Genomic DNA, 23268 nt, shown 5'->3' with positions numbered 1-23268 from the left:
TCATTCATGGGATGTGGGCATTGCTGGCCAGGCCAGCATTTATTACTCATCCCTAGGTGCCCCCTAGTTAAGAGAGCATCTAAGAGTCAACCACATTCCTGTGGGGTCTGGAGTCACATATAGGCCAGACCAGGTAAGGACAACAGATTCCCTTCCCTAAAGGACATTGGTGAACCAGATGGGTTTTTACAACAATCAACAATGGTTTCATGGTCACCATTAGACTTTTAATTACAGGTTTTTATTGAATTCAAATTCTACCATCTGCCGTCCAGGATTCAGGATTCGAACCTGGGTCCCCAAAGCATTACCCTGGGTTTCTGGATTACTGAAACAAAAACAGAATTACCTGGAAAAACTCAGCAGGTCTGGCAGCATCGGCGGAGAAGAAAAGAGTTGACGTTTTGAGTCCTCATAATCGAAACATCAACTCTTTTCTTCTCTGCCGATGCTGCCAGACCTGCTGAGTTTTTCCAGGTAATTCTGTTTTTGTTTTGGATTTCCAGCATCCGCAGTATTTTTTTGTTTTTATTTCTGCATTACTAGTCCAGCGACAATACTACTCTGCCAATGCCTCCCTCAATATGTATTGGCTGCAATATGTATTATCTCCAGTATGTACGGCAGAAACCGTAGGTTGCTTGATTAGCGCATCCCAACCTTGCAATCATCATAGGGTCAAAACCATGGGAACATTATCACTTCCAAGTCACATACCATGCTACTTAGAAATAAGGTCACTATTACTTCATTAAGAATGGGTCAACATCCTGAAGCAGCAAGGCTACCTAACTAAGTTATGAGGGGTCCATCACCACAAAAATAGCTGTTGGTCAAGAAAATGTCCATCCTCTCAGCAGAGCTATGGATGGGCAATAAATGCAGCCTTGCCACATTCCAAGAACAAACAATTCTAATACACAGTAAATGTGTTTGATAGAATGGTGCTTGTGAAGAGCTAAGCCTGCATCACAACGAAAGGCAGGCCCAGACAAATACTTTCATTCACAACACGATGAGGTGGTAATAAAATAGATACTAACTGAGGATCAAGCACTTTGTTCCATAAATAAACTTTCAGTACAAATCATAGATTTGCCTCACTTCCACTCAAAATCCCAAATAGCGTAGTCTTATCAATACTCCTTTGCAAAGCTTAAGCTGTCCCTTACATTGCAGCTACATTAAAACTTTGATTTTAACTCAACCCGTCTGGAGTGGTCAATAGAGTTTCGAGTCAGGTCTCTCTATTGCAGCCTGTCTGTTTTACACTCCAATGACTTTAATAGAGAGTAACATCAGATGAACTGTAAAACAGACCTTTCACCTGAATGCAACCTCTCCCGGCTCGATGGGTTAGGCTAAAATCAGGGTTTAAGGAATAGCACTTGTCTCTACAAATCTCTACAACAGTATATGTACCCTTTAATCCAGCACCAATATTAACACACCCAACCAATACTTTCCTGCATTACACCAGTGGTTAAAAGTCCAGAAGTACTTAATTGGCTACAGGGCACTTTGGAAATTTCTGAGGTTGTGAAAAGCCCTACAAAATGCAAGCGTTTCTTTGAATAAAGGTTTTCAGTTATGTTACAAGGAGTCCTGCCAGTAATATCTTTTTCAAAAATCTGGCTCTCAAGTCTTCAAACTCTAACCAGTTCCAAATGCCTAGCAAATCCTGTCTGGCACTATCTACGTGTGTACATCAGATCACAAATGGATACAATAGCATTCTTAGTACAAATTTCAACAAATAAGCGTTTCTGCTTGTGCAGTTTTATAGGATTTTATTAAAATCAACAAATAAATCACTCAATTGACCACCACAATGATCTGCTCATGTTTGAGAATGAATTCCAGAAAATATTTTAAGGACATATTCCGAAGTTGAATAGTAAAGAAGAACCAAAGACATAAAGTTCACATGTACAGCACGGCACTTAAATCTTCAAGTGTAACAGAAAATGCTTAAATAACGAGCCATAAGCAGTAGAAGTGATTTTCACATGTTTGCTGGGAAGGCAGGGGCAGGGGTGGGAAATTGCAGCATGAGACTACTATAAATTGTGTACATAAATACAACGCTTTCAATATGTTTTCAATATAAACGTACTATTGCTTAATACTGCGTGGGCCACTAAAACAACTTTCTGGGACATTAATAAACAGTTTTTTGACCACAGGGCACAAAGGAAACATCAACTTCTCAGTACTTCAGAAAAGCGTACACACAATGATCAAACTCTTAAGTAATACAATCCATATTATGGTAGTTTATATCCATCCATCCTTTAAATATAAAAATCTTTCACAGAGCACAACAGCCCAAGTCAACATAACCAAACGTTCCATGATTCTACAATTTTGCTGAAAATATCAAAGTACGAAAACAAATAATATAAATAAAACTTATTCATATAAGAGCAAAACTGGGTATTAATACCAGGGATCAAATGAAATTCATTCTGGCCACACATTCTGCCCAGGTATGTTCTGTACACAAAAAGCAGGACAAATTCAACCCGGCCAATTACCGCCTCATCAGTCTACTCTCCATCATCAGTAAAGTAATGGAAGGGGTCATCAACAGTGCTATCAAGTGGCACTTGCATAGCATTAACCTGCTCACTGACACCCAGTTTGGGTTCCACCAGGGCCACTCAGCTCCTGACCTCATTACAGCCTTGGTTCAAACATGGACAAAAGAGCTGAACTCCCAAGGTGAGGTGAGAGTGACTGCCCTTGACATTAAGGCTGCATTTGACAGAGTGTGGCATCAAGGAGCCCTAGCAAAACTGGAGACAATGGGAATCAGGGGAAAACTCTCCGCTGGTTGGAGTCATGCCTAGCAGAAAGGAAGATGGTTGTGGTTGTTGGTCAATCATCTCAGCTCCAGGACATCACTGCAGGAGTTCCTCAGGGTAGTGTCTTCAGCCCAACCATCTTCAGCTGCTTCATCAATGACCCTCCTTCCATCAGAAGTGGGGATGTTCGCTGATGATTGCACAATGTTCAGCACCATTTGCAACTCCTCAGATACTGAAGCAGTCCATGTCCAAATGCAGTAAGACCTGGACAATATCCAGGCTTTGGCTGACAAGTGGCAAGTAACATTCGCACCACCAAGTGTCAGGCAATGACCATCTCCAACAAGAGAGAATCCAACCATCACCCCTTGATGTTCAATGGCATTACCATCACTGATTCCACCACTATCAATATCCTGGGTGTTACCATTGACCAGAAACTGAACTAGCCATATACATACTGTGGCTACAAGAGCAGGTCAGAGGCTGGGAATCATGTGGCGAGTAACTTACCTCTTGACTTCCCAAAGCCTGTTCACCATCTACAAGACACAAATCAGGAGTGTGATGGAATACTCCCCACTTGCCTGGATGAGTGCAGCTCCCACAACACTCAAGAAGCTTGACACAGTCCAGGACAAAGCAGCAGCCCACTGATTGGCACCCCATCCAAAAATATTCACTCCCTCCACCACCAATGCACAGTAGCAGCAGTGCACGCCATCTACAAGATACACTGCAGGAATTCAGCAAGGGTCCTTCAATAGCACATTCCAAACCCACAACCATTACCATCTAGAAGGACAAGGGCAAGAGACACATGGGAACCCCCCCCCTGGAAGTTCCCTTCCAAGTCACTCACCATCCTGACTTGAAAATATATCGCAGTTCCTTCACTGTCGCTGGGTCAAAATCCTGGAACTCCCTTCCTATCAGCACTGAGGGTGTACCTACAGCACATGGGTTGCAGTGGTTCAAGAAGGCAGCTCACCACCACCACCTTGTGAAGGGCATCTAGGGATGGGCAATAAATGCTGGCCTAGCCAGCAGCGCCCACATCCCGTTAATGAGTAAAAGCACAAAACTCTTCTTAACAAACCATACGGTATATGTGCAGGTATATGCAATATAAAGAGAACACTGTTAGACACGCGCTTGCACAGAACATTTAAGGCTCAAATAAAATGACTACTTGAAGAAAACCATGACTCCACACCACCAGTAGTTCTTACTTACGCATCCAACAGATTTTTTAAAATGTTGCATACAACTCCCATTCTGGTAATTCTGCGATTACTGAGTGCGGCAGTGACTATAGTCCCAACTTTAAATGGGATGGTGGGGGGAGGTGCAGGAACATTTTTGTAGCATACCCAGAGAGTCCAGGGACTTGGAGTTCCAGCTAATCTTGATATCCAGACCTCCTTTGAATACATTTTCCCGGAGTACTGCTAAACCCGGCCAGATTCAATTCCTGACCAGCAGATGAGGGCAGGGGAACGGCGGCAGAAGACCACAGCCAGTGTGTTCTGGCACAACGTTCATGTATTGACTTCTATTGATGAGCCTGAAAAGACACATTCTAGTTCTGGCAAATGTTCTGGGCGTGCAATTTTCCCTCCAGATGTCAAATTACTCCAATTCTTTGTGGGGGGTGGTGGGAGGGAATCAGAGTTTTGCTCTGAACAGCAAACTCTCCACGGGCAGGATTTTGAGTTTGGTGTGTGGGCGCAGTTGGCGGGCTGGGGAGCAGCCAGGAAATGAGCCGCCGCCCACAATCGGCCCCCAACCGCGAGTTCATGCTGGCTGGCCAATTAACAGCCAGCCAGCGTGAAAGGCGCACTGAAATACTCAGTGCTGCTGGGGTGGGGGTGGGAGGAGTGCGAGTGCTGAAGTCAGCGCGGGCGCGGGTGAGCACTCAAAGAAAGCTGCCTCAGGGAGCTGAAGATTCCAGGTGCAATAAAAACAGATTTTAAAATCTGGAAAAAATGCCCATGCATCAGAAACAGTCACCTCAACATATACGAGATGAACATTCTATGCAAACATTTTTACTATTTTTTTTTTTTAATTAATATCGGAAACCTCACCCTACCCTTGGATTGGGTTTCCTCAAAAAAGCAAAGGCCACCTGGCCGATTCGCCTGCCTGCCAACCATAACGCTGGATGGGCAGCGAAAAATCACGGTTGATTAATGTGTTAATGCCCTTAATAGGCCTCTTAATTATTAGCAGGTACGCTGCCGACTCTCGCGCGCGCGCCGATCGAAATATCACTCAAGTGTGCAATGATGTCGGGACGCTCTCCCAACATCATCATGCGCTATTTTGCGTTGGGCGCACGCCCACGCACCAAGTGAAAAATTCTGCCCCATATGTTGTTGGCAATATAGATACAACTCAAGAATCATGGTTGGGGGGTGGGGGGGGGGGGAAATCCCTACAAAACAAATAAGGCAAAAACAAAATCACTGGAATTGGAATGGGAATTACTTTAATTTCTTCCAGTACAGGAGGAGGAAGCAGAAATGCTTGGATACACATCAATCAAATCAACAGCTGGATCTTGATGAGCATCAAAGTACTCAGGCATCTGTATTCCTAAAAGAGAGCCAATTAGTTGATTGCAAAGGGATAGCAAAAAGAGAGTGCCTTGTGCTTTGAGGAGTATCTGGACAATATTATCCCTGCACCTCAGAACCTCTTCTCTACATTTGGATATTCCATCTGTTGATTAAGATGAAGCATACAATTACTCAGATGGGTCTTTCACCAAGGTAACTACTCACAGTGATAGTGAATTACTCTCGACATCCAGTGCTGTTCATGTTGGTACCAGAATTGGTGCACCTGTCGGAAAATTCACTGAGGGCTATCTTGCTACAGCTGTCATCTCTACAGGGCTGATTATGTCAACCGAAGAAAGTACTTTTCCAGGAACACAGAGACAAGAGAAGGGGAAAGTTGGTTGGTCGACATCTTACTTTCCCTTATAAGAGACATTAATGGAATAGTTCATCAGGCCATTTCTCACAGTTGAGTATGAATGGCATAACAGAATTGATATACGCGCGAAGCAGGAGCCAAATGTTTCAGATGACCATAAGCAGTAAGGACATTACCAAGCATTAGTCAAAAGCCACAAAATAGTACTTGTTCAACTGTGGAGCCCCATTGGAGCAATACTATGGCTGGCACTGTATGTTGTTACAGCTGAACAAGGGTCTCAAAACATTATGCAAACCAGTATAAATCAGCATGGGCCAGCCTGTGCATCATTGCTAAAAATATCCTGAGAGCTCTTTCTACTTGTTAGAATCAAAACCATGCTTCTTGGCAGAATCAGAAGCAGAAATGTCTCTGCAGGGGTCAAACTTGAACACTCTTATTTTCAGGATAGTTCTCCACTGAGCAAGATAACCACGTTAAACCCTCCTGCAAAGCTAAAAAAAAATTTCACACTCATGAAAGTTAGGGCAGCATACTGGGCATCATTCATTTAGAAAGACATTCAAGGCAAAAGGGTTTAGAGTTAAGAGGGCGAGAACGAGTCAATGGGACAAAACTAACTAAACAAACAAACCCCAGAGGGTTGATTTTTTTAAAAAATCTTTGACAGGATGCAAGTGCACTGGCTAGGCCAGCATTTGTTGCCCATCCCCAATTGCCCTCGAGAAGGTGGTGGCAAGCCTCCTTCTTGAACTGCTGCAGTCCATATGTTGAGGAACGGCAATTGTAAAAAGGAGAAAAACTTGCTGTCAAAGGCCAAGGAAAACAAAAACTTCACAGAAATGTTCCGAAAGTTGAAAACCTTTGCAAAGGGTTATTACACAGTTGCTCGCAGAGAACACAGGGGCAGGAACACAAAAGAAAAATACTACTGTTGCTGGAAATCCAAAATAAAAATGATGGAAATACTGAGCAGGTCAGGCAGCGTCTATGGAGAGAGAAACAGAGTTATGTTTCGGGTTGTTGACTTCTCATCAAAATCTGAGACTTAACAGGTGCTGCTGACCTGCTGAGTTTTTCTAGCATTTTCTGTTTCTATAGCCCAGAAATAGAAGTAGGTCATTTAGTCTCTTGAACCTATTATGCCATTCAATGAGATCATGGCTGATCTGCAACCTAACTCCATGTGCCTGCTTTTGCCCCAATATCCCTTAGATTTGTTTGTTAGCCAAATATATTATCAACCTCAATTTTAAAATGAAGAATTGATCTAGCATCAATTACTGCTTGCAGAAGACAGTTCTAAACTTCTACCATCCCTTGTGTGAAGTGTTTACTAATTTCATTTCTGAAGGATCTGACTCTAAACTTTTTGTATATACCCTCTAGATTTAGACACCCCAAATAGTGGAAATAATTTTGCCCAATCTATCCTATTTGTTTCCCTTAATGTTTTGAAACTTCAATCAAATCAAATTTTAACCTTCTAAATTCGAGTAAACGCTGGTTTGTTTAATCTCTCCTCGCAGCTTAACTCTTAGCAGTCCAGGTACAACTCTAGTAAATTTGCACTGCACTCCCTCCAAGACAAATATATCCTTCCTAAAGTGTGGCGTCCACAATTGCTCACAGTACTCCAGGTGTGGTCTAACCAGGGCTCTGTATAGTTGAAGCATGACTTCCACCCCTTGTACTCTATTCCTCTAGATTTTTTTTTAATTCCTTCATGGGATGTGGACGTCACTGGCTAGGCCTGCATTTATTGCCCACCCCTAGTTGTCCTTCACAAGGTGGTGATGAGCTGCCTCCTTGAACTGCTGCAGTCCATGTGATGTAGATATACCCACAGTGCAGTTAGGAAGGGAGTCCCTGGATTTTGACCCAGCAACAGTGACAGAACGGCGATATGTTTCCAAGTCAGGATGGTGTGTGGCTTGGAGGGGAACTTCCAGGTGATGGTGTTCCCATGCATCTCCTGCCCTTGTCCTTTTAGATGGTAGTGGTCGTGGGTTTGGAAGGTGCTGTCTAAGAAGCCTTAGTGAGCTCCTGCAGTGCATCTTATAGATTGTACACACTGCTGCTACTGTGCTTTGGTGGTGGAGGGGGTGAATATTTGTGGATGAGGTGCCAATTAAGCGGGCTGCTTTGTCCTGGATGTTGCCAAGCTTCTTGATTGTTGTTGGAGCTGTACTCATCCAGGCAAGTGGAGAGCATTGCATCACACTCCTGACTTGTGCCTTTGAGATGGTGGACAGGTTTTGGGGAGTTAGGAGGTGAGTTACTTACTGCAGGATTCCTAGCCTCTGACCTGCACTTGCAGCTACAGTATTTATATGGCTAGTCCAGTTCAGTTTCTGATGGTAACCTCCCCAGGGTGTTGACAGTGGGGGATTCAGTGATGGTAATGCCATTGAATGTCAAGGGACGATGGGTGGATTCTCTCTTGTTGGAGATGTCCATTGCCTGGTGCTTGTGTGGCATGAATGTTACTTGTCACTTGTCAGCCAAAGCCTGGATATTGTCCGGGTCTTGCTGTATTTGGACATGGACTACTTCAGTATCTGAGTCACCGCAAATGGTGCTGAACACTGTGCAATCATCAGCGAACATCCTCACTTCTGACCTTATGATGGAAGGAAGATCATTGATGAAGCAGCTGAAGATGGTTAGGCCTAGGACAATACCCTGAGGAACTCCTGCAGCAATGTCCTGGAACTGAGATAACTGACCTCCAACAACCATCTTCCTTTGTGCTAGGTATGACTCCAACCAGCAGAGAGATTCCCTCCACCCCTGAGTCTACCGATTCCCATTGACTCCAGTTTTGCTAGGGCTCCTTGATGCCACACTTGGTCAAATGCTGCCTCGATGTCAAGGGCAGTCGCTCTCACCTCACCTGACATGAAGCCAGGTTTTCATTAGCCTTGCCATTCCAGTGGAAGAAAATGTAACAAAGGAAGAAAACAGAAAATTCAAAACGGCTTCAGATAATGGGAAAAAAGAGTCATGGGTGTGTCTCTCAGCAACAGAATGAAGGAAAACCACCTGACCAAAAATCACATTGTCAGGGTGCAAATATGTTGGAAGTTTAGGTTTTTTTTCCATGCAACACCACCATTATCTTATTCATAAGTCGGTGCTGAACGAATGAGAACTAAAATTCAACATTAGCCAATGGAATATTTTGAAGCATTTTACCTCAAAAAGATCAAAACAGATGCAGTTGCACTGCTGTGGTAGCAAATAAATGGTAAGCATTTCAGCATTCAGGGATCAATCCATCCAGTGGCATAGAGGATCTGAAGTGAACACATGGGTAAACTAAATTTAATTCCTTAGCTGTGTTGGGTTTGAAATGTTCACTAGGCCACTAGAAAGCAGCAGAAAATTAACCCAAATAGGAATTTACCTAGGGCATGTCCAGAAGACAATGAATTTTAGAATCACAGTGCAGGGAATATTCCTGTAATATACTTAATAAAATAACCCTATAATGACAGTTGGGGACATGTGACCTCAACTACTAGGCTTTGTTGTGCACTGAAGAAATGTGCCAACCATTTTAAAACTCATATTCACTTTAAAGCAGAAGCCATATGGAATTTACAACAAGTCAATTAAGAGATATTCTCAATGTGAGTAAAAACCTACACAAACACCTCCTCAGTTCAGACGAGGTTTACTGACAACACAGGCTTCATTTTGACAAACAGTAACATGAACCAAACCCCTTTAAACGCATTCCAGACAGTTTACGAGCTCCCTTGCCCATAACTACAGGATTATTGTCTAGAAACAGTTTTATTTCCTCAAAACAGCTTCAAAAAGGCAATCACAACAATACTTTATTACATGAAATGTGGAAAAATACACACATTCTATATCTCCAAATAAAATATTTACACAAGGCAGTTAACTAACAGTGAGTGAGACTGAAGCCATTAAAATATGCAGTATTCGTGCATTATTTAAAGTCACATGTACTGGATCCACACCAAACTGTCACTCAGTCACAAGGAAACATCACCACTCGATAGCTGGCCAGAATCAAATTTACACAGTTCAGCTGATAGGAACACACACAGATTCCCAAAAATTTCCAGTTGAAGTAAAATGTGTAACTTTTTCCAGACAATCTGTCAGCAAGCCTAAGCAAACCAGCTGCCACAACTTATTTCAGTAAAACACAGCATCATTACTTGGTACAAAATGTGAAGCCACACACTGAAATGGGTCTTGCAAGTTAAATCTATTATAGAAACATAGAAAAGAGGAGCAGGAGTAGGCCATTCAGCCCTTCGAGCCTGCTCCGCCATTCATCATGAACATGGCTGATCATCCAACTCAATAGCCTGCTCCCGCTTTCTCCCCATGTCCTTTGATCACTTTCGCCCCAAGAGCTATATCTAACTCCTTCTTGAAAACATACAAAGTTTTGGCCTCAGCTACTTTCTGTGGTAGCGAATTCTACAGGCTTACCACTCTCTGGGTGAAGAAATTTCTCATCTCAGTCCTAAATGGTCTACCTCGTATCCTCAGACTGTGACCCCTGGTTCTGGGCTCCCCCACCATCGGGAACATCTTTCCTGCATCTACCTTGTCTAGTCCTGTTAGAATTTTATAGGTTTCTATGAGATCCCCCCTTCATTCTTCTGAACTCCAGCGAAGATAATCCTAACCAACTCAATCTCTCCTCATATGTCAGTCCCGCCATCCCAGGAATCAGTCTGGTAAACCTTCGCTGCACTCCCTCTATAGCAAGGACATCCTTCCTCAGATAAGGAGACCAAAACTGCACACAATATTCCAGTTGTGGTCTCACCAAGGCCCTGTATAATCGTAGCAAGACATCCCTGCTCCTGTACCCGAATCCTCTCGCTATGAAGGCCAATATTCCATTTGCCTTCTTTACCACCTGCTGCACCTGCATGCTTACCTTCAGCAACTAGTGTATGAGGACACCCAGGTCTCGTTGCACATTCCCCTCTCTCAATTTATAGCCATTCAGATAATAATCTGCCTCCTTGTTTTTGCTACCAAATTGGGTAACCTCACATTTATCCACATTATACTGCATCTGCCATGCATTTGCCCACTCACTCAGCTTGTCCAAATCACACTGAAGCATCTCTGCATCCTCCTCACAGCTCACCCTCCCACCCAGCTTTGTGTCATCTGCAAATTTGGAGATATTACATATAGTTCTCTCATCTAAATCATTAATATATATTGTGAATAGCTGGGGTCCCAGCACTGATCCCTGCGGTACTCCACTAATCACTGCCTGCCATTCGGAAAAAGACCTGCTTATTCCTACTCTTTGTTTCCTGTCTGCCAACCAGTTTTCTATCCATCTCAATGCACTACCTCCAATCCCATGCGCTTTAATTTTACATGCTAATCTCTTATGTGGGACTTTGTCGAAAGCCTTCTGAAAGTCCAAACAAACCACATCCACCGGCTCCCCCTCATCAACTCTACTAGTTACATCCTCGAAAAATTCCAGTAGATTTGTCAAGCATGATTTCCCTTTCGTAAATCCATGCTGACTCTGTCTAATTCTGCCACTGTTTTCCAAGTGCTCAGCTATTAAATCTTTATAATGGACTCTAGAATTATCCCCACTACTGACGTTAGGCTGACTAGTCTATAATTCCCTGTTTTCTCTCTATCTTCCTTCTTAAGTAATAGGGTTACATTAGATACCCTCCAATCTGTAGGAACTGTTCCAGAGTCTACAGAATCTCGGAAGATGACCACCAATGCTTCCACTATTTCTAGGGCCACTTCCTTAAGTGCTCTGGGATGTAGATTATCAGGCCCTGGGGGTTTATCGGCCTTCAATCCCATCAATTTCTCTACTAATACTGATTTCCTTCAGTTCCTTCCTCTCACTAAACCCTGTGTTCCCCAATATTTCTGGTATGTTATTTGTGTCCTCCTTTGTGAAGACAGAACCAAAGTATGTATTTAGTTGATCAGCTATTTCTTTGTTCCCCATTATAAATTTCCCTGTTTCTGACCGTAAGGGACCTACATTTGTCTTCATCAATCTTTTTCTCTTCACATACCTATAGAAACTTTTACAGTCAGTTTTTATGTTCCCCGCAAGCTTACTCTCATACTCTATTTTCCCCTTCTTAATCCCTTGGTCATCTTTTGCTGAATTCTAAAGTGCTCCCAATCCTCAGGTCTGTTGTTTTTTTCTGGCCAATTTGTATGCCTCTTCCTTGGATCTAATACTTTCTCTAAGTTCCCTTGTAAGCCATGGTTTGGCCACCTTTCCTGTTTTACTTTTGTGCCAGAGAGCAATAAACAATTGTTGCAATTCACCCATGCGCTCTTTGAATGTTTGCCATTTCCTAGCCACCGTAATCCCTTTAAGTAACGTTTCCCAATCCATCATAGCCAACTCGTACCTCAGACCATCATAGTTTCCTTTATTAAGATTCAGAATCAAAAAAAATTCTGTTAAAATATGTCATGTGGATCATATGTATACACAGACTACAATTGCTAAGTGTGTACTGTCACCTGTATGTTTAAGCTCTCTCTCCACTGTGAGATATGACTGCAGTGACCTATAAGGTTATAGGATAGAATTAGTCCAATCAATAAAACATTCATAAACTAAAAGGCTGTAGTAGTACCTATGCGCCAAAATAATACAGGAGTTATCAGTTTTAGTCATTTGTTCAAATAATATTGGGAGCCGAAGGAAAATTGTGGCTTTTCGTTCCCATACCTCCACCATGATGCCAACTCTTATCAGATTGCCTGGGAAACTCCCATAATGGGACATGGATCTCCTGAGCAATGTTGTTGGTAGCCTGGGAGGGGAGTTGTGGAGTTTGGAGGTTAAGTGGAAGAGCAAGGCTGAGAAATGGGAGTTGGGAGGCGGGGCTCAAAGAGAGAGGTTAAGGATTGGGGGTTAGAGAGAGAGGGGGGCTAAGGAAAGGCGGTAGTACGATGGGGAGAAAGAGAGGGGATTGGTTTTCGTGCGGATGGGGGAGAATGGGGTGGGATATAGAAACAAGCATTTTCAATAGAGTCGGGAGCGGCAGCCATGTGGTGAATTGGAGCAATGTTGAGAAAGGAGCGGCTGGCTACAAGCTGAGAACTGTACAGTGGGTGAACAGTGAAAGGCTGCTTCCACTGGTGGGCAAATGGGGAAACAGAAGGGTGAAGATCGAGAATTCTCACTGGAAAAAACTAAGGGAAAAAGAAAAGGTTGGCTCATGACCCCGATGATCATGAGGCCAGGGGATGCTTCAGCACAAGTTATTGAGATCAAGACCAGAACATAATCTAAAAAGAAAGGGGCTAGGTAATCAAATAGGAGGAATATAAAAGGATCTGAGTACTGGAATGGGGCAACAGAATCAGCAGAGTCACTTGGAATAGTATGGCCTCCTCCACTCCTATACTTCCCATCGCTTTATGAGTTTAGCTCAGGGGGTGATTTGGAAATGCTGGGCTGAGGGTTGGGTCAGTATGCCCCGTAAAAAGTGGCCTAAACACTGACCCCACTGCATTTACACAATCTTTCCATTTGGTTCAGGTCAGCCTTTGCTGGCCAGTTTTTACAGGCGAAGCCCGAGCACAGATTAACTCTGACTGAGACTCCCAGTCCAGAGCTGTAACCTTTACACAAAACCCAAGTCCCAACCAGAGTCCGAGGTAATATTGTGCCTATTAAAAGGCTTTCATAGGAGGCAGCTCCAGGCCTCCTCTTAGCAAGCAAGCTAAAATCAGGAACCTTACTGCATGGTAGAGGCAGGGAAATCCAATCTGGAACTCCTGCTGCATCATGCATATGTGCGCCTATATCTAGCAGCAAACCTGACGAAGGAAAGTGACACTATAGTGCTTTTTCACAATAACTTAGCATGTCTGAGTAATTCAATTTAGTTTATTTTATTTGCACGCGACGTCTATCTGCGGGAATGACCATATCTTCCCAGTGTCACAAAGCTAAGTAGATTTTGCTCCTTGAGATAATGGAAATGTTACCAATGACACATTTGAGACTTTGCCTTTTGTTGTTACAAAATAAGCATAGTAGATGTAAGTTGTTTGCACCCAAAGCATTGTGAGCTTTACGGAGTACTGCGCAGAAATCCTGCCTATAACATTACGTTTCCTTCACTACAATGGGACTGCTATTTTAATTATTTTAGCAGTGGGCTCTGGACAGGATGACATTAATGAACAGTTTGCTTTTGAATGAAGTAGAAAGTTGCGCAACACAGTGAGTAGATTATAAACTGGCCATTTCCTCATGCCGCCAGCATAATGGAAGGATGTTGCTAAGAGTGGCAGGAATTATTTTTCTAAGCTCACATCACTTTTGGATTTCTGCTCAATATAGGAAAAAAACTCCAAACTCCTGGCAGAGATTGGATTTATGGGTAAATTATTCCACATCGTGGATCACACACATGCAGCTGGACAAAGTTACCATAACGATCCAGAGTGAATCTGTGTAAATGTCAACATTAGGATGTGAATTCTGATGAAGGGCCTGCAAGTGAAATGTCAACATATCCGACATGTTAACTGATGCTGACAAACCTGCTGAATGTTTCGAGCATCCTCTGTTTTCCTCAGGTTTTCACCACCTGCAGATTTTTTGGGTTTTTTTGTTCATGAATACGCTGAATTGGCAGATATTTCTATGAATTAGATTTCATTAAATTACCTGTTCCTGCCGTTCCAGCCATTTATCCACCATCGGATGAGTGGCACTTAAAGAAGATCGGGCATTGTCTCGCTGAAACTGATTTGACCAATGGCCAGCATCTCTTGGTAAACTCCTGTAGTTGTCTTGTCCATTCATTGGATTCCTCGGAGTTGTTTCTTTCTATATAATTTAGTAAACACAGCGACAGATCGTTATTTTGTTCCGAACTGCTTAGGCAGGCAACCAATAAGCTTTTATTTTTAAGTAAAACCAAGTTCACTCAGTTCAGATTGTTAACCATGCACAGCATAAAATTTATGATGCATCAGAATTTACAAGTTGCTGTTGTTATGCAAGCATAAGTAAAGCAGTTACGATCTACGGAATCCTATTCGATCTTGCTCCAGTGGTAAGTTTTTTCCACAAACAAGTTATTGCTTGAATTGTGCAGTGCTATAGCACGAGTTGTAGATGGTCTGTAGTGTTCGGCTAGGATTGCCGAACCTTCTGGATTGCCTAGAAATCCCCCAGAACCAAGGGCAGATCTCATAGGAGCAACCTGGGAGAAAACTGGAAGTACAGTCGATGGCCAGCGCACCAATCAGAAGTGGAACTTTGACAGGTGGCACCTCCATCAAGGGAACACTCCCTCAAATATTGCACTGAAATGCCTGCCTTAGTTATATGCACTAGTCTAGGTAAGTTTGAACTCAAGACCTTCCAATTCTGATGTATGGGTGCTTTCACTGAGCTAAGGCTAAGGTAAGGATAAAGGCACACTCATATATATGTAAAAAATATCACTATCTCAGGGCACTTTCTGCACATTTTGGGTGCTAATGACAGGCTAAACTGGAAAACCCTGTGTTGCTAGTGGGCTTGCTTTTAGCTCATTTAATTTTTAGGCACTCTTTGATGAACTCTTCAATCTCTTAAAGTATGTGTTGTTGAGCTACAAAGCTGAACTGACCATCACCTCCCCTGTTTTCTCCTCTATCACAAAATTTACTGTCTGAAGTAACACAATCATGTTCTGAATTTTCATTCAAGGTAAATGAGATCAAGACCCATCAGTCCCTAAACAAGCCAAAACATCCTCCATCATAGTGTGAACCTGCAATCAAACTCAGTTTTCATGTTTTTAGCGTATAGAGGAGTTTTTATTCAATTATCTGATCTCTTGGGGCAGGGGCTAGGGTGTGGTAGGGGGGTGGGGTGGTGCTGTTGAGAAAGAGCACTTACTTTGCATAAACACAATTAAAGAAGAAAATCAATTTTCATTCCGTGTAAACAGGACAGTGAAAGCAACAGGAGAGTCAAAGAGGGTAGGAAACTCAGGCCACTACTTTACACTGGCAAATCACCAAATTGGCTATGTTTGACGAACCTATTATTAGATGGATATTGCTGACCTGGGAATGATGTAAAAGTAGATAATTCAGCATATTTATAGCAACAAAAATAAGTTTGGTTTCAGGATGAATCTATCATTCAATTTTTTTTCACTGAAATAATGAATGTTGAGAAGGCGATTAATAGGGTTTTCAAAATTATGTAAGCTTTGGGAGGCTAAAAGAAAGCTTTTCCTTGAGTGATGAATCAACAAGAAATTTGGAATAGAGTGAGAATTATCATTAGGAGAATGATAAGGAAGTCAGAAAAATATATTCACAGAGCGTTAAGAGAATATGAAATACTTTTTTTAAAAATCACAATTGGCTACTGAAGCAGAATATATTACATGTTTGGAAAGGAATGATACATTAAAAGAAGAGGAGCTCGAATGCAATTAGTCATCCCCTATTTGCAAAACTGGCAGCATCATGGGCATGATGGGAAGAATGGCCTCTTTCTGTATTGTAATATCCAGGACTCTATGAATCTAGGTGAGAAAAAAAACTATTTCTTATCCTCAAACCAAAGTTGTTCTTCAAACTTGATTAACAACTCTGCAGGATTTTTTTTTTTGTAAAAATATACTTTATTCATAAAAATCTTCAATCACATTCAAAACCATTTCAAAAACAACATTACAAGGGTACAATCCAGGTTAAACTTTTACAAAATGTATCACCAGGTGCATCAGTACAAACAATATTACAGTCATTTACAGCCTTTCATTTTGATCTGTACAGCCCGAGGGGCTCTAAACAGTTCCCAGTCTCTCGGTGCGCTGTGGTAGAAAGGTCTTAGACAGCGACCCTTCCCCATTGCGCCTTTGCGGCAGCTGCCCCAAGCTTTAGTGCGTCCCTCAGCACGTAGTCCTGGACTTTGGATTGTGCCAGTCCGCAACAATCGGTCGGGGACAAATCTTTGTGCTGGAAGACCAACAAGTTTCGGGCAGACCAAAGCGCGTCTTTCACCGAGTTGATGATCCTCCAGCTGCAGTTGATGTTTGTCTCGGTGTGTGTCCCTGGGAACAGCCCGTAGAGCACAGAGTCCTGTGTCACAGAACTGCTCGGGATGAACCTCGACAGCAACCACTGCATCTCTCTCCAGACTTTCTTTGCAAAGGCACAATCCACAAGGAGGTGAACAACGGTCTCTTCCCCACCACAGCCACCTCGAGGGCATCGTGCAGAGGGGGTGAGACTCCTGGCGTGTAGGAAGGATCTGACGGGGAGGGCCTTTCTCACCACCAGCCAAGCTACGTCTTGGTGCTTGTTGGAAAGTTCTGGCGATGAGGCATTCTGCCAAATGACTTTGACAGTCTGCTCGGGGAACCATCCCACAGGGTCCACCCTCTCCTTATCCCTCAGGGCCTCTAGGACGTTACGTGCTGACCACTGCCTGATGGACTTGTGGTCAAAGGTGTTTTTCTGCATAAATTTTTCCACCAGGGACAGGTGGTACGGCACGGTCCAACTACTTGGAGCGTTCCGCGGCAGCGTGGCCAGACCCATCCTTCGCAACACCGGGGACAGGTAGAACCTCAGCACGTAGTGACACTTGGTGTTTGCGTACTGAGGGTCTACGCACCGCTTGATGCAGCCGCACACAAAGGTGGCCATCAGTATGAGGGCGATGTTGGGCACGTTTTTTCCCCCTTTATCTAGAGGCTTGTACATCGCGTCCCTGCAGACACGATCCATTTTCGACCTCCAGATAAAGCGGAAGATGGCTCGAGTGATCGCCATCGCGCAGGAGTGTGGAATGGGCCAGACCTGCGCCACGTACAGCAACAGCGAGAGTACCTCACACCTGATGACCAGGTTCTTACCCGCAATGGAGAGGGAGCGTCGCTCCCACATGCCCAGTTTCCTTTTCACCATAGCCACTCGCTCCTTCCAGTTTCTAACGCATGCCCCGGTCCCTCCGAACCATATCCCCAGCACCTTCAGGCCGTCAGCCCTGACAGTGAAGGGGACAAAGGATCGGTCAGCCCAGTTCCCAAAGAACATGGCCTCGCTCTTCCCACGATTTACCTTGGCTCCCGAGGCCAGTTCGAACTGGTCGCAGACGTGCATCAGTCTGCGCACCGACAGCGGATCCGAGCAGAAGACGGCGACGTCGTCCATGTACAGGGAGGCTTTTACCTGAGTGCCTCCACTGCCTGGGATCGTCACTCCTCTTATGCCCGGATCCTTCCTGATGGACTCGGCAAAGGGTTCTATGCAGCACACAAAAAGGACAGGCGAGAGAGGGCAGCCCTGCCTGACTCCAGATTTAATCGGAAAGCTATCTGTTTCCCACCCATTGATTGAGACTGCGCTACTGATGTTAGTGTAGAGCAGTTGGATCCAATTTCGAATTCCCTCCCCAAAGCCCATTTTGGAGAGCACATCCCCCATGTAGGTGTGCGATATTCTGTCAAAGGCCTTCTCCTGATCCAAGCTGATGAGGATTAAAGAATAATTTCCATCTAGTTCAAACTGAATAACCATTTTCCCAGCTCCACTGAAGCTTTACACATTCATAGCACACACATTTTAGCAAGGGCAGTATGGAGATAGGTCAGCCATAATCTTGATTGGCAGAGCAGGCTTGAAAGACCAAATGGCCAAGCAGGTTTGAAGGACCAAATGGCCTACTCCTGCTTCTATTTCTTATGTTCTTATAATAGAGCCTCCATTATGTAGATTGTATTGCGTCAGTAACTAAAAGCCAGACTCCTATGCAGCACCTATTTCCATTACAATTAATGGAATTTACACTCAAACTATTTCAGCATCTCCTAGCTAAGTGCCTGCATTTTAACAGCACCAGATAACGCTCAAATCATTTTTATTGCTGTCTTATAAAATTTCCAAGTGCTTCCAACATTTTCGAGCCAATTGACTGCTACACAGCTTTAGACATTTTTAAGGCATGTTAACGATTGGAAGCTACATAAGAATACATTCGGCACAAGGCTACATGTTGCATTTTTCCCAAAAGACCTCTGTTGCGGGCATTAAGGTAGGTTCCACTGTAATTAAACTTGATTCAGCCAGAGGATTGGAAACAAAAAATAAAACATGTAGAATACATAGGCTGTAGAATTATGGCATCAGAATTCAAAACAGCAGGCACTCAGTAAAGAGAATGCACTGCACAGGATTAGACTCTGCATTGACAGCTATTAGGTATTGAAATAGGATTACTAAAGTGATATTTTAAAAAGTAAATTTATCATGAAAGGGTCAATATGCTTCACTTTACTAAGCCATTTTCTCAAAAATTTAGTATATTACCATTTTTAAAGCAAAAGTAATGGTGTCATAGTTGCATAAATTAGCCGTTGCGGTTGAGTAAATCACCCTCTCTCATCACCTCATTCTCTGGGGATACAGATCTCACTAGTTTCTTGCTCGTTTAAAACACCCTTTAAAAATGGGTATAGTGTATGCATCTTATCAACTTTATTTAGCTAGAAATTCACCGGAAAATCCAATACTCAAGTCCAAGAAAATTGGGTAGTGTTGTGTCTTTTGCTGCACGTTACTGAAATTACAACAGTCATAGCACTTCAAAAAAAAACTGAACGTCTGTGAAGTGCTGTGGGATGCCCCGAGACACTATATTGGTGCAAGTCTTTCCTCCTTCCAAATCTAGAATTAAGAGTAAAACTGCAAACCCACCTTTTTTCTGTCAAGGCTACTAGATGTTTGGCTTGGCTTTGGAAAGCCCGGTGTTGTAGACCAACGGGTAGGATTTTTGCGAGAGGGCTCCGTTGGATTAAGGTTAGGTCCCGTTACAGAAGACAAAAGACCCATCAGTGCAGGGTCACTGCTGCGTCTCACGTGAAGTGGCATGTCTGATGGGAGAAAAAAACAATTTTACCATTTTTATCATAACCTCTTTCTAATAGTGAAAAGCTACAAAATATCAGTGATTACACTCCATAGTAGTGTTTCAGGGCACACTCAGGACATGAAAGACTGTATATAAATAAGACTATATATATATATATATATTTATATATATATATAAAAAAGTTTTCAATTCCTAAAGAGGGAGGTAATGCTTCCAATGTGATGCACTTTCTTCCATAATCCTTTCCCAAAAGCCTTCCAAATGTTTTTTTTTTTAAAAAGGCATTACCAACTCTATGACTAGCACATGTAATTTGGAAGGGCATGCTTTCACACTCAACGCAATGAGAAGTACCTGCCTGCAGCCCCATTACATACATCAGTGGAGCTTTCTTTTTGCAGGGAGCTCTGCTAAGATGGGTTTGCAATAGTTACTACAAACGTTTTCAATTTCCCCTCATAAAAACAGAAGTAACAACACACAAAACTGCAGATATCTTCTGATGGCTCATCAGGCTAGACCACAGAGAGGTCCCAATTTCAGTCCTGAATCTCTCCTGTGTTAGTTGGTGTTGTAACATTACAATTGGCCTCAGCAGTCTTGTATTAAGGGAGAGGAAACTTGGTCAAATTTCTGCCACCAATCTTAATTCCGTAAATCCTGCTGGAACTGTACAAGGACACTGAGTGGGGACAAAACAGGTTAGATTATTCCCCACAGTGGATTAACCTATTGCCACTCAGTCTCAGCTCATTACTTAGGCAGGGCACTGGAGGGCGAACTGTACCCCAGCAGGAGTTAACTTCTTGAGGATAAGAAACAGAAAGAAAGTTAAACAGGATAAGAAGGGGACAATGCTTTACATTTAACGCAGGCTCCCTGCTATATTGTTCCATTTCAAGTTTTCTCTAGGTCTAGTAGCAAGTAGAAATTCTGGTTATAGCCAAAGAATGAGCAGGGCAGCTAAGTTGAATTTTTCACAAATGCACAACACAGATGTAATTTAATCGATCTTATACTAGTGCTTTTTGTGGACGGTAAGGGCCCTCCAACTGTTCCAAAATGCAAGTCACCGATGTGCAGTGGCACAACGGAGGCCACATGAGAGAACAGGTCTGAATCCAGATCACCACCACTCGCAATCCACCACATCACACAACCAACGACTCCTGCATGTCCTGCACAAGTCACCTTAAGTGCGAGCAACAACAAGGTAGGTTTTATATGATTTATTGCACATCTACATAAGTCGAACAAAATTCAGGGAGATATAGCGTTAGTTTCATTAGTGTCAGTACATTAGTGAGAGAGAATCTTTGATCAGAACATCAAACGTAGAATCAGTTTGGGTGGAGCGAAGAAACAGCAAGGGGCAGCAAACATTGGTGGGAGTTATTTATAAGTCACCAAACAGTAATGGTGATGCAGGGCATGATATAAATCAGGAAATTGGAGGTGCATGTAACAAGGGTAATACAGTAAGCATGGGGGCACTTCAATCTACATATAGACTGGCACTAATGCTGTGGAGGGCGAATTCCTGGAATGTATATAAGATGGTTTTATGGAACAGTATGTTGGGGAACCAACTAGATAATGGGCTGTTTTAGATCTAGTGTTGTGCAATGAGAAAGGGCTAATTAATAATCTCGTTATAAAGGCGCCTCTTGCAAAGAGTGACCATAATACGGTAGAATTTTACATAAAGTTTGAAACTGATGTAGTCGAATCCAAAACTAGGGTCTCATGCCTAGACAAAATAAACTACACAAGTATGAGGGGCAAATTGGCTGTGGTAGATTGAGAAACCACACTAAAAGGTATGACGGTAAACAGGCAATGCCTAGCAGTTAAAGAATTAATACATGGTTTACAATAAAAATACATTCCTTTGAGGCACAAAATCTCAACAGGAAGTGATCCAATCAGGGCTAACAAAGGAAGTTAAAGACTATTAGATCAAAGGCAGAGCTTATAAAGTTGCCAAAAACAAGTAGCAAGCCTGAAGATCGGGAGCATTTTAGAATTCAGCAAAGTAGGGCAAAGAAATTGATAAAGATAGGGAAAACAGAAAGTAACTAGTGAAAAACACAAAAATGGACTATAAAAGCTTCTATAAGTGTGTATAAAGGAAAAGATTAGCAAAGATAAATGTAGGCCCACTACAGGCAGAGACAGGAGAATTTATAATGGGGAATATGGAAATGGCAGAGAAAGTAAATAAATACTTTATATCGGTCTTCAGAGGAAGATGCATAAAATCTCCCATGGATAATCGAGAACCAAGGGACTAGCGACAAAGAGGAGCTGAAATAAATTAGTATTAGTAAAATAGTAGCACTGGAGAAATTAAATGGGACTGAAAGCTGATAAATCCCCTGGATCCGATGTTCTACATCCCAGAGTGTTGAAAGAGATGGCTATAGAGATAGTGGATGTATTGCTGGTCATTTTTGAAAATTCTACTGATTTTAGAACAGTGCCTGTGGATTGGAAGGTAGCCCCACTATTTAAGAAAGGAAGGAGAGAGAAAAGGGGGAACTACAGACTTGTTAGCCTATCAGTAGTAGGGAAAATGCTATAATCTATTATAAAGGATGTGATAACTGGACACTTAGAAAATAATGGTAGGGTTGGGCAGGGTCAACATGGGTTTAGGAAAGGGAAACAGAGTTCGACAAACCTGTTTTTTGAGGATGTAACTAGCAGAATAGATCAGGGCAAACCAGTGGGTGTGGTGTATTTAGATTTTCAGAGAGCTTTCAATAAGGTCCCACCCAGGAGGTTATTAAGCAAAATTAGAGCACATGAGGTTGAGGGTAATATACTGGCATGGATTGAGAATTGGTTAACAGACAGAAAACAGAGAGTAAGGACAAATGGCTCATTCTCAGGTTGGCAGACTGTGACTAGCAGGGTACTACAAGGATCGGTGCTTGGACCCTAGCTATTCACAATCTCTCTCAATGATTTGGATGAAGGGATCAAATGTAATATTTCCAAGTTTGCTAATGATACAAAACTAGGTGGGAATGTGAATTGTGAAGAGAATGCAAAGAGGCTTCGGGGGGAGTTAGACAGGCTAAGTGAGTGGGCAAGAACTTGGCAGATGGAACATAATGTGAAAAAGTGTGCAGCTATCCACCTTGGTAGGAAAAACAGAAATGCAGAGTATTTCCTTAAATGGTGAGCGATTGGGAAATGTTGATGTGCAAAGGTAACTGGGTGTCCTTGTTCATAAGTCACTGAAAGCTAAAAGGTAGGTGCAGCAGGTAACTAGGAAGGCAAATGGTATGTTTGCCTTTATTGCAAGAGGATTTGAGTACAGGAGTAAAGAACCCTTGCTGCAATTGTATGGTGCCTTAGTGAGACCGCACCTGGAGTATTGCGTGCAGTTTTGGTCTCCTTAACTAAGGGAGGATATACTTAGCATAGAGGGAGTGCAATGAAGGTTCACCAGACTGATTCCCGGGATGGCGGGTGTTGTCCTATAAGGAGAGGTCGAGGAAGCCGGGCCTAGTCTCCAGCATTTCGAAGAATTAGTGGTAATCTCATTGAAGCATACAAAATTCTTACAGGGCTTGACAGGGT

General features: G+C 42.8%; 1 protein-coding gene across 7 annotated transcripts in view; it reads right to left on the bottom strand.

The window, feature by feature from the left end:
- pard3aa (par-3 family cell polarity regulator alpha, a) overlaps window positions 1–23268 on the bottom strand; it is an 815271-nt gene that overhangs the window by 397026 nt on the left and 394977 nt on the right. For all 7 annotated transcript variants that reach the window (XM_078537538.1, XM_078537552.1, XM_078537545.1 and 4 more), the window contains exons 4-5: window positions 19503–19678; window positions 14461–14622 (exon numbers count right to left, since the gene is read on the bottom strand). In XM_078537538.1, coding sequence (XP_078393664.1) covers window positions 14461–14622; window positions 19503–19678 — 338 coding nt within the window. The remainder of the gene's footprint in view (window positions 1–14460; window positions 14623–19502; window positions 19679–23268) is intronic.

The sequence above is a fragment of the Cetorhinus maximus genome, chromosome 3, assembly GCF_964194155.1.
Source record: "Cetorhinus maximus chromosome 3, sCetMax3.hap1.1, whole genome shotgun sequence".
Taxonomy (NCBI): domain Eukaryota; kingdom Metazoa; phylum Chordata; class Chondrichthyes; order Lamniformes; family Cetorhinidae; genus Cetorhinus; species Cetorhinus maximus.
The sequence above is the reverse complement of the archived record's forward strand: the minus strand, read 5'-3'. Positions and strand labels throughout refer to the sequence as shown.